General features: G+C 23.4%; 3 protein-coding genes across 3 annotated transcripts; 1 reads left to right on the top strand and 2 right to left on the bottom strand. All coding sequences in view use genetic code 12, as the record gives it.

The window, feature by feature from the left end:
• Positions 1 to 2,067: 2,067 nt before the first annotated feature.
• On the top strand, positions 2,068 to 4,260 carry AGC1 (amino acid transporter; the record flags this gene model as incomplete). The annotated part of the gene is made up of 1 exon (XM_051762601.1): positions 2,068 to 4,260. The coding sequence occupies one exon, from the start codon at positions 2,068 to 2,070 to the stop codon at positions 4,258 to 4,260; it is 2,193 nt and encodes a 730-aa protein (XP_051620664.1).
• A 1,644-nt stretch (positions 4,261 to 5,904) lies between these two features.
• Positions 5,905 to 7,482, bottom strand: KGF54_002151 (cytochrome P450; the record flags this gene model as incomplete). The annotated part of the gene is made up of 1 exon (XM_051762600.1): positions 5,905 to 7,482. The coding sequence occupies one exon, from the start codon at positions 7,480 to 7,482 to the stop codon at positions 5,905 to 5,907; it is 1,578 nt and encodes a 525-aa protein (XP_051620663.1).
• A 2,419-nt stretch (positions 7,483 to 9,901) lies between these two features.
• On the bottom strand, positions 9,902 to 12,625 carry VPS41 (Vps41p; the record flags this gene model as incomplete). Its single annotated transcript, XM_051762599.1, has 1 exon — positions 9,902 to 12,625. One exon carries the CDS (start codon positions 12,623 to 12,625, stop codon positions 9,902 to 9,904), a length of 2,724 nt encoding a protein of 907 aa, XP_051620662.1.
• Between the last annotated feature and the right edge of the window lie 73 nt (positions 12,626 to 12,698).

Below are 12,698 nucleotides of genomic sequence, written 5' to 3'. Positions count from 1 at the left end.
GATTTAAAAATCTGAAACCTAGCTGGTAGCGACAGAAAAAAACTTTTTTGGTTAATTTTTTCCGCTTCGGAATAACTACGTTTATTTTATCATAGTATAATTTTACTAAAAGAGAAAAAAGTGGAGTAAAAAAAAAAAATTAATCCTAAATGGTCCGAGACAAGAAAACCAATAATAAAATATCAAAATTTTTTAAATTTTGAAAAGATAGGCAAAAACTCTGTAAAAAATTGCATATGAATGAATGGCTTTAGACTAATTAGACTGATAAGTTCATAGAATTTGAGAATTTGAAGTACTTCAAAATTCAAGTACTTAAAAAGACATTAATGTATACTTATATTATGTTTCAATATTTTGAGCCAATGAAAAGGCTTAAAAAATATTATTTTTCGAATATTAGTGGGGGAGGGGTACGGATCAAGGGAACTTCTCTCTCTTTGATTCTAATTAAAGTATTTATTTTTGGTTGCAAAAATATTTAAATAATAAATAGAATCTACACTAATATTAAATGTCGTATGATTATACTTTTACTTAATTAGAGTCCTAGAAAGTGAAAAAAATAAATTTTAAAGTTATTGATTTCTTTTTAAATTTTAATTTCAACATTTCAATTGTAAGATCAACCAATTTACTTTCTAAAAAAAAAGTAAATTATGATTGAAACTTACTTGTTAGAATAGTAGAAAACAATTGTTAGACAAGTTCATTATAACTTTATCTATGATAACTAATAATTAATAATAATAATAATAATAATTAAATAAATTTCTCGATTGGTTATAAAATTAATCTCAAAAATTTTGGAAATCTCGGTTATCAAATTATCATATCACTCATTTTATATTATAATAATAATAATTATTAGTTTGCAATATAAAGTGAATTAATATGATAATAATATATGGAATAGTCTCCCCCTCTTTTTTATGAAAGTAAGTAGAAGTGAAACAAACTTACAGCTGTTGTCGCATAATGAAAAAGTTGTACCGTTTAATTTGTTAGAAGTAGAAACTTTTGTTCAAGAATTAATGCGCCTTAATGAAACAAATTTTATTTGTCAGGCTATTCCCATCATTAAGTTTTTGAATGAATATATCAAAAGGGTCCTCATCATTAAAAACTTATACAAATTATCTTTCGTTCCCTTCTGAAAATGAGAAAAAATTTCACTAATTTATTTCTTAGTATTAAAATTAATTTTTTTTGATTTCTATAACTCATTTATTCATTCAATTGTTAATAAAATCTTTAATTTTTTTACTCCAGATTTTATAATTTTAACAATCGCGGTTAAAAAAAAAAATATAAAGCGAACATTTGAGACATTTTGTTTCAATTGAAATAAAACTTCACAAGAAAACTTAAAAAAGCTAAATTTAATATTGAAATGCATAAGATTGAGTTTTTAAATGACCTATAAGACTAATGAACAAGTAAAAGTAGATTAGATAAAGTTACATTGAATAGAAATTAATCTTTGTTTTGGTAAAACCTTTAAGAATCTATCATATCAATTTTTTATTCCATTCATCCTATCTACTGGCAACTATAGGTTGAACTTAATACAACCTCGTACTAAAATTTAGGATTTTTAGGGCAAGCTTAGCCCATAAGTTTAGCGCGATAAATATGGTTCTTACTGATGTCAAAATACGACATTTCTATTTTTATTCACACTACAATTAAAAATTAATTTAATATAATTTTTTTGTTTCTTTTTTTTTGTTTATAAATAATTTTTTTTTTCTTCAACATTTTTAAAAAAAAAAAAAAATAAAAAAAATTTAAATATCAAAACTTTTAATTTTCGTTTTTAAAATAAAAAAAAAATTTCATCATCAATCAAAGATTTTTATTAAATGAAGAATTTATAGAGATTTTTTATTATCACCAAATTGCTAAATCACTTTAATTATATATCCATTTAGAATTTTAGATATATTCCAACTTCAATTCAAATCAATCAATTTTCTTAATCTTATTATTATTTTTTATTTTTTTTGCATCATATAAAATTTATACAATTTAATTCATATAACAAAATAAAAATACAATTCAAAAATGTCAATATTATCAACTTCGTCCGAAACTAAACAATTAAAAGCTACTGAAATTTTCAATGATTTTGCAACTATTGGTTTAAATCAAGAAAAAATCTTAACATTACCAGATTTTATTAATATTTTATCACCTTTCCAAACTGATATTCCAAAATCAACTTTTTCATTATTATATCTTATTGCAGATACTGAAAAAAAGGGATTTGTAAATGAATTAAATTGGATTAATTTTATAAATACTTTAACTTCAACTGATGGAGAATATAAATTATTATATAAATTTTTATCAAATTCAAATACTATAAATTCTAAAATTAGTTATGGTCAATGTGTTGATATTTTAAACAAAATAAATTCTTCCATTGATCCAAATTATCAACAAAAATTAATTAAATTAAATTGGATTTATTTCCCAAAATTTTTTGAACCACAAGGATTTATTGAATTTAATGATTTTGTGACATTAATTAGTTATTTACCAGTTACTAAATTAATTGGAAGTTTTGATATAACAGCCAATAAAAGTAAATTACTTAGTGGTGAACAATTAATTGGTTTATTAACTACCAATTTAAATCATAAATTATCAAATAAATTGAAAAGTAATTTACATAGTATCACAGGATTTTTTGATGATAAAAAATTCTATTCATTGTCAAATGTTTTGTTTATTTATGATACGTTAAGTAAAGTTGATTTAATTAATGAGGTTATTGTAAACACTCCACCAACCACCAAAGACAAAGATGATATTGTTATTAATAAACAAGATTTATACAATCATTTAAATGATCCATTGTTAAAATCAGCTAATTTCAAATCAGTTAGTGCTTTGGAATTAGATTTATTGTTCTATTTAATTAATCAAAAAACTGGTGATGACATTTCAAGAAAACAAATGATTTCATTCCTTAATCCAAATCTCAATAACAACATTAATACCATAGAACCAATATTTGAACATCCTCAAAGTTCATACTCAACTTCACAACCAAGTGATAATTTTTCATTGTGGCCAATTTATGATTCATTATATTCTTTTTTCCTTGGGTCTATAGCTGGTTGTATCGGTGCCACAGCAGTTTATCCAATTGATTTAGTTAAAACTAGAATGCAAGCTCAAAAACACAAAGCCTTATATGATAATTCCATTGATTGTTTCAAAAAAATTTTAAGAGCAGAAGGATTCAAGGGTTTGTATTCGGGTTTAGGAGCACAATTAGTTGGTGTTGCCCCAGAAAAAGCTATAAAATTAACTGTTAATGATTTAGTGCGTAAAATTGGTACTGATGAAAATAATGGTAAAATTACTATGAATTGGGAAATTTTAGCTGGTTCGTCAGCAGGTGCATGTCAAGTCATCTTTACAAATCCTTTAGAAATTGTTAAAATTAGATTACAAATGCAAGGTAATACTAAAAATTTAAGTAAACCTGGTGAAATCCCAATTAAACATCTTACTGCATCACAAATTATAAAACAATTAGGTATAAAAGGTTTATATAAAGGAGCTTCTGCATGTCTTTTAAGAGATGTACCATTTTCAGCTATATATTTCCCAACTTATGCAAATTTGAAAAAATATATGTTTGGATTTGATCCAAATGATGCAACAAAAAAGCAAAAATTATCAACTTGGCAATTATTAGTAGCTGGTGCATTAGCAGGTGCTCCAGCTGCATTTTTCACAACTCCAGCTGATGTTATAAAGACAAGATTACAAGTTGCTGGTAAAAAGAATGACATAAAATATAAAGGTATAATCGATTGTGGTAAAGCAATTTTAAAAACTGAAGGTATTTCAGCTTTTTTTAAAGGATCTTTAGCAAGAGTGTTTAGATCTTCACCTCAATTTGGTTTTACATTAGCATCATATGAATTATTACAAAATTTATTCCCATTACATCAACCAGTTACAAGAGAATCTAATTTCAAAGCAATAAGTGGATATCCAGGAGTTTATAATTTAACAAATGATCAAGTTTATAAATCTCAACAAAATGGTGATAGATTAATTCATTTACAAAAATCTCAAATTGATAGTAATATAACAAAAGAACAAGATCAATTAGTTAAATTACCAGCTGATTATATATATAAATCTCAAGATGCTATAAAATTATTATTAGATATTGATTATAAATTTGGTAATTTTAATTATCAAAGTTATTTGAATTATATTCAAAAAAAATAGGGGCTTAATGATACACTAGAAATGAAGAAAGAGACATTTGATTTGATTTGACTTATAGATTTTTGTTAATTTTAAAATTATAAATTAGTTCTATATACAATTATATACATATACAGCAAAACATCAAAAAAAAGAAAAAAACTTACGAACATAGATGATGAATGATAGTAAAACAATGTAGCTAAAAATCTTTTATGAGAAACTATTGTTAAAGCTCTAACATAAAGTTAAATAAAGCTTAAATTCTTTCTCTTTGTAATAATTAAAAAATTGTAGTCACACGATGCAAATGAAGTATCTCAAATTGCATCTCACAAAACCAGGATAAATAATAAAATATTATTTAAATTTTGAAACAGATTCAAGACTCAAACGGAATGTTCTTTTTGTAACTAGTCATTCAAATAGTAAAAATAATAATGGATTAGTAAATTACGAATGAGAGTGACAAATATTAATAAGTAATTGAAAATGTATTGAAATGAGTGTATATCAAAAAATCTATAAATTGTAGGATATAAACATAATCTTATTGATATGAAATAAATCCTAATAAATGTTGCAAATAAAACCCTTTTAATTCCTAAATTGGAATTGACAATAAAAACGAAACGTCGTGTAATCAAAATAAGAGATTTGGTAGCTCGAGTAGACTCGTAAATGTTAATAATAATTCAAATTCTTAAAATTCAATTTATTGTAAATAGGAATTGAATTGCTAGCTCATCTTTTCAGAATTGACTCAAAGTCGATCAATTCGTTTGTGCAGTTATCAAAATTCATATTATCGTTAAATCGTATTTGAAATATTGCTTTATTTTTGTGAAATATTCCAAAATCTTTTACCCCACATTTTTTATTTGTTTTTCGCTTAAATTATTAAGAGCAATTAGTACATACTGTTTTAGTACCTCAATTTCAGAGGAGTTTAACATTGAGGAGTTAAGACTAAATTATTGTACGTTCAGATAATTGATTTAAATGCAATTGAATTCTTCATGTTCCTGTTTTGACAAAGCCTCATTAAAAAGAAGTAAACAATTGACAAGTTGTTTTATATATAGGAGGTCAATTGATTAATTTTGCATGAGTTATTGAGTTAAACACCTGACAAATTGATTTCTTACAGTGGGTTATGATCTTATGCACCAATAAGGAATCGTCTAATTTTTATGTACTACCATTCGAAGGCATTTTGTGATGAAGTTTTATAAAACTCCGGAATTGTAAATCTAGAATTTAATATGCAGTTATTGTTCAATATGCATTAATTAATTTAAATTTCTAAATTTATCTTGTGAAAAATTGAAAAAAACAATAGAATTTTTTATGTTAAAAATTCCCTTTTTTATAATTTCTTTCCATTTTTTCCATTTTTACAACCTAATTTTAACGATTCCAAATTTTTTGAGTATTAACGGTTCTATCTGACCGTTTTACGATACGACGATACAAGTATTAACTATTTTATTTTTATCATTTCATTTATTACTTGAATAAATTATAAATAGAACTATACACAATGAAAACACAGTAAATCAATTACATAGTAAAATTCCAATCTTTTTAATTTAATAATTCCAAATTAATTTTATATTTTTTTTCAAAAGTTTTTTATTTTAAATAGTTTTGTTAAATTTTTATTTATTTACTCATACCAATATGAACACCATCCATATGACTCATTGTTAAATGAATCAATTTCATACATGGATCAGGTCTTTTATCACCACAAATTAAATTTGGATACATTTGAGCTAATCTAACAATAACATAACTTGCTTCAGTTAAAGCAAATTGTTGACCTAAACAAATTCTTGGACCACCATTAAAAGGTAAATAAGCCCAACCTAATTTTGGAATATTTTCCCATCTTTCAGGTTTAAATTGTTCAGAATCTTTACCATAATATTTTTCCATTCTTTGTAAAACATAAGGAGCATAAGCAACTGTTGTACCTTTTCCAACAAAAACTGGCGATGAACCATCTTCACCACCACCTAATGGTAATGTAGTATCTTTTGTTGCAACTCTAAAATTAATTGGAACTGAAGGATATAGTCTTAAAGTTTCATTTAAAACCCATTTTAAATAATTACATTTTTTCAAAGTTTCAAAAGTTATTGAAGATAAATCAATATCATCACCTGAACCAAAATGTAAATAAATATCTTCTTTTAATTTTTCCCAAATATGAGGATGTCTTGATAATTCAAAAAAGCAAAAAGATAATAAACCAGCAGTTGTATCTCTACCAGCAACTAAAATATTTAATAATTGATCTTGTAAAATTTTTGGATCTCTTGTATGTTTTGATAATTCATATAAAAATATATAACCTTCTTTTTCTTTTGCTTCTAATTCTGAAGGAGTTAAACTTAAAGCTTTATTAACAAAAGTTTTTGCAAAATTATGAACAACTTTAGTACTTTTCCAAAATGATGGTGGATTATATAAAAAATATAAAACTTGTAAATAAGTTCTAACAGCTAATGCTTTTTGAGCTTCATTAAAAGCATCAGCAAAACCAGCAACTTGATCATCACATTTTAAACCAACTGAATCATCATATAAAGAATGAACACTTTCTCCAAATAAAAATTCAGTACTTGTATCAACAGTTAATCTAAAAAATAATTCTTGAATATCAAATATTTTACCTTTATTTTTATCAATATGTTTTTTTAAAATTTGTAAATGAGGTTCAATTATTTGTACATGAGAAATTTGTTCTCTTGCAAATTGTGGTCTTAACATAGCTCTTGAATCTTTCCATCCATTACCATCTAATGTAAAAATACCATCACCTAATAAAGGAGCAAAATGTGCATGTCTTGTACCTAAACTAAAATCATTAAATTGAGTTGCTAATATAGCTTTTAAATTTTCTGGTTCAGTTGTAACAACAACTCTTACACCAAATAAATAAGCACTAAAAGTTTCTTTATTACCATATTTTTTAAATAGTTTTAATGGAAAATCAATTAATTCACCAGTTTTTTTATAATGTTGTAAATCATAACCTAATTTTATACCTAAAAATCCACCATCTGGATAAACTTGTGGTTCTTTACAACCATGTTTTCTTCTAAATATTTCTCTTTTTATATATAAACCACCAAAATATAATGAAGTACTTATTATAAGTACACCATACCAAGTAATAATATGAGTTCTTATAAAATTGATTATAAATTGTAGTTGATCAGATTCACTTGACATTTTGTTTTTAAAAATTCTTCTCTATTAATATAAAAAAATTGTAAATAAAATAAAAATAAAATAATTTATTATTATATTATTAAAAGAAATTGTTAGTGTATTATAATATATGAAACAATCAAAAGTGAAAATATTAAGTTAAATTTGAAAAAATGAATAAATATGTATGAATAAATTCTTAAAAAATTAATGATAAAAAGTATGAATAGTGAATAGATAAAAGTAAAAGTAAAATTGGTAAAATTAGATCAAAAATCAGTTGAAACAAATAAAAAGAGATTTGGTTAAATATTTATATATTTATTAGTTTTGAAATTTTATATTGGAGATTTTAATTATTTTAAATTATTTCATAGGATTTAATTTTATTATTATTATTTTGTAAAATATAGAAATGTAAAATTTTAAAAATAGTACATTACAAAATTCAATACAGAATACACAATATACAAATCATAATACACAATAATCTACATTGAATTAAATAATAAATACAATTTGTTTTCGTTGAATTCTGATTAATGTTAATAGAAAACTAAATTAATTAGAATTAAAAACTAAAAAATCTCAAAACCATAATAAAATAAAAATATAACACAAATAGAATTAAAATAATTAAAAAAAATATAAATTACCCCTCAGAATAGTTTCTTTAAACCTTAATCTAATGACACAAAATCTATATTAGTAGTATTTAACTATATTTAGTTAACAATAAATAATATTACAAATAAATATAAAAGTAATACTACTTGAAAGAAATTAATTAGTTGAATTATTTTCAATAGTGGAAGGAGTTTAAAACAAAGGAGTTAAATCCTAATGAATTGAGGGATAAGTATATCAAATTCTGATGATCAATTTTAGGTTATGTATATATCAAATTTGAAAGTAAAATTCAAATTCAAAAATTTTAGTATTGTCAATCTTTTATTCTTTATATTATATTAAAATAATAGAATTTTCATAATTTTTCACATGAAAAAAAAAATAACAATACTTTTATGTCATTTAAATAATAAAGATCAAAATAATAATTAAAGATTGAAAAAAAAAAAAAAAAAGCAAAAAGCTCCAAGTGAGGGCCACAATACACTGGTTTTACTAGCTAATGGGATGAAGTTTTTATCATTATTAGCAAGATTTTGTACCATTTATATTACCTTTCGATACCATTAGGTTAGGTATCCTACATTTCTCTATGTATAATTTTATATTTAGAATAAATGTTGATTTCAGGAAAAAAAAAAATAATAAAAATTTAATTTTATTAACAGATTTGGTAGCGATAATAGAATTTCCCCATATTTTTTATACAATTATAATTTTTTATTTTTTTATAGTTTTTGTGTCAAATTTAAAAAGTCCGAATGGAGTTTTTTTATATACAGTATTTATATTTTTATAGTTATTATTAATATTTTATTACAATAGAGAAATTTCACATGAAATTTGATTCAAACATAATAAAACTAAAAATTTTTATGTAGCAAACATAAAACCAGATTAAAATCTTTAATTAGACTATTATATTATAATAAATAAGTAATCAATTAAAAAATGAAACAATAGATCCAACTAAAAAGTATTAAAGGCATCCTATCCCTTAAAAAATAATTGTAAAACATAATTCCCGTTGAGTCCCTATTTATTTAACTTTACGAATGAATACTTCATCTTACTTTGAACATGTTAGGTAAAGATATTTTAATCTTCAATTATTTAGGTTAGTAAATCTTACACATTTTTGACCTTTTTTTACAATTCACAAGAATTTTTAATTTCTCTTTACAACAAATACAATAAATAATTTATCACATTCTGTTTTATTCTCATAGAAAAATGATCTTATTATTTTATTCATTTAGTCAATCTTTTTATTATTACATTGTTTGTATAATTTTATAATCTAAAATCCAATCGTTTAATAATAATAATAATAATGTTGATAATTCAATTTAAACTCTAAAAAATTATTCCGTCAATTCTAATTAGTGATAATCTTCCATAAATTTGTAACAAATTGAATAACAATAATGAAGTTTTAATACACTCAATTTATCAATTGGAGTGGAAAATAACTATCATTTAAGTTGAGCTTACTTTTAAACATCTTTCTTGTATTTGTTAATAATATAAGAGTATATTTATAAACAAAGAATTTGGTGATTATTAATAGGTTTTAGGGAAGTTATTAGATCTAAATCTGAAATTATTTAAAATGAGAATTTGAATTTTCCGTAATTTTTTACAGTGCAATTGGAAAGTATTTACGAATTTTATATTTACTAATAAAGATTAAAAATTTCTTTGAAATACATATATTTTTAAGAATAAACTACAAATACAGTATAAACATGGTTCTCAATTAAAACTTTCATAATTGAGTCTTAACAAAAAATTTATTACTACTAATATTTTATATATTATCAATTTCAATTCCCTTTAAAATTTCATTCCTATAAAATATTGATAATTCTTGAGATTGAGTATAAATTAATTTTAATATAATTTGTTGAATTAATTTATTTAATTGATTATTTTTACTAAATTCAATAATACTTTGTTTTAAATTTATTAAAATTTTTTTCCTATCTTCTTCATTAATATCTTTATTATTATCTTCTAATTTTGTTAATATTAAAATTGGATCATAAAATTTATAAGTTGATTCATCTGATTTTTCAATTAATATTTTTAAAAAATTATATTTATTAATTGATTTATTTATTAATTGTAACCAAACATCTTTATCATTTAATTTATAAACAAATTCAAATGCCATTTCAGGGTTATTTAATTTAGATATTACTAAATCTAATGCTTTTTTATTTTCTCCAATTTTACCTAATAAATATATTAATTCTTTATAATATTCATTTATTTCACATAATTTTATTGCTTCATCAACATTATAATTATTATTTGATATTAAAAAATCATATAATAATTTCTTATTAAATTCACAATATAATCTTATTATTTCATTCTGGAAATTGGAAATAAGGTAATTATCAATTGATTTTAATTTGTTCAAATATAAATAATTGATAATTGATAAATTTGCATTTTGGAAAATTTCAATAATTTCTTGAGGTAGTATTTCTAATCTGGAATCAATTAATATGTTTATTATTGGATCTAATTTATCTGAAATTTTGTCAATTGATATTGTATTTATATCCTCAATGTTGGTAAATTTTAATTTTATAAAGTTTGGCAATTGAGTAATGAAATTCTTCAAGATATGATTAGTAGCACAATATTCTATAATCGAGTCGTTTTTTAATTTGTATAAATGTGGGACAGACTTGATTGGCTGTAATGATTTATTATATATTGTGATCAATGCACTTTCAATACTTGTATCCAAATTATTTGCATCTTGTTTCTTGTCTAATTCAGATTCAATTTTCTCAAAATCATATAATTCAATTGACCATTCGTCAAGCAACTTTTTAACTACTTCAGTATCTTGATCAATCCAATAATCTAGAATTTTGTTGAATATTTCTTTGGGTATTTTATCAGTTTGGGGAATTATACCAGTCAATTCTTTAACATGATCACTATTAATAAAAATATTTGACCAAGTTTGCCATTGACTTAATATTTCTTCATTTCTTTCTCTCTCTTCTTCGTCTTCAATTTCATTTTCAACTTGAGCTTCTTCAACTGGTAACAAAGTTTTCAAAAATTCACTAGCTTTTGTCCATTCATTATCTTTAACTAATGAATCAACATATTGTATACCATAACTTAATCTCTTGTTAAAACCTACTAAATGTCCACTAATTTCATAAGCTTTTAAATAGTCTTCCTTGTCCAAATACCAATTCAATCTGTCTTGTAATTGATATTCTTCGGTAATAACTCCATCTTTCGCACTAATAATATAATATTTGGGAATTTGTTCAATGTGTAAACCTAAATTAAAATCATTGAGTCCTAAATTATCAACATTTCTCAAACCTAATTCTTCTTCAAATTCAACTTCTCCATTCATTGAATTTATTAGTTTTAAATCTGGATTATTGTACATTGGTTTTTGACTATTGTCTTCATCTCTTATTGGTGGATTGTACGTTAATACCATCCATAAATCGTCTTTAAAACTTGCTATACCACATATCAAATCATCTAATTTGAAAATATGTTCAATTTCAATTTTTTTCTCTTGAATATTTCTAAAAGATATTGATGCAGTAGATGGTAAAATTTTACTCATACCTGATGATATAGGTGATTGAGTCTTTTGTTGTAATAACTTATCTTCTGCAGTTTTTAATGATATTCTTAATGACCATATATAATTACTCCATGCTATAATTAATCGATCAGGATCTGGTTGTGTACATCTTGGCCAATATAAATCATTTCTTGCACTATCACTTGGTTTTTCTAAAATTTGAATAATAGATCTATTAGCTAAATGAAAAACATTAATACCTTTATCATTCATCCATATAATTAAATCATCAACAATTTGTAATCCCACAATTGGTCCATTTTCTTGATCTATTATATAATCTGTTTTTTTACCTAACCAATTTTTACTTGAATAAATGACCTTACCACTCATTCCACCAGTTATAAAACATCTTTTAGTTGCAAAATTAGAATCTAGCACTATACAATGAATTGGTCTTTGAAAATCATATGCAATTATATCTTTTTCATCTAATATTGATCCTATTACTACTGTTCCATCCATTGAAGCAGATGCAAAAAATGCTCCATCTGTATATACACTTAATACTGAAGCTCTATGAGCTTTAAATGTTCGTATTGTTTCAAATTGTGACGTACATATGTGAACTATACCTGAATGGGTTGCAAATATAAAGTATTTGTCTTGGAAAAAACAAGCTGATAATGGATCTTTATTGAAAAAATTAGGAGGTAGTAAGTTAATTCTTGAATATTTAAGTTTAGGCGGTTCATCTTCCTCATCATCTGAATCAGTGTCTATGTGTGTAAAATTGTTGTTGTTATTGTTATCATTATTGTGGTGGCCATTATTTTCGATATTTTCCTCATTGTGATTAATTTGTTTATCTGCTTCCTTCCCATTCTGTATATCCGTGCCATTTTCATCTAAATCTGTGCCATTTTTATTAATTGGTTTTTCTTCATCACTCATTATATCCTTGTCATTGTCTATTTGGTTGCAGTTTTGTTGATACTGTAATGAAAGTTGACTGACCAAAAAACAA

This window comes from Candida jiufengensis, assembly GCF_024610255.1.
Source record: "Candida jiufengensis strain CBS 10846 chromosome Unknown scaffold4, whole genome shotgun sequence".
Lineage (NCBI taxonomy): Eukaryota > Fungi > Ascomycota > Pichiomycetes > Serinales > Debaryomycetaceae > Lodderomyces > Lodderomyces jiufengensis.
This window is presented reverse-complemented; position numbering and strand designations above follow the sequence as displayed.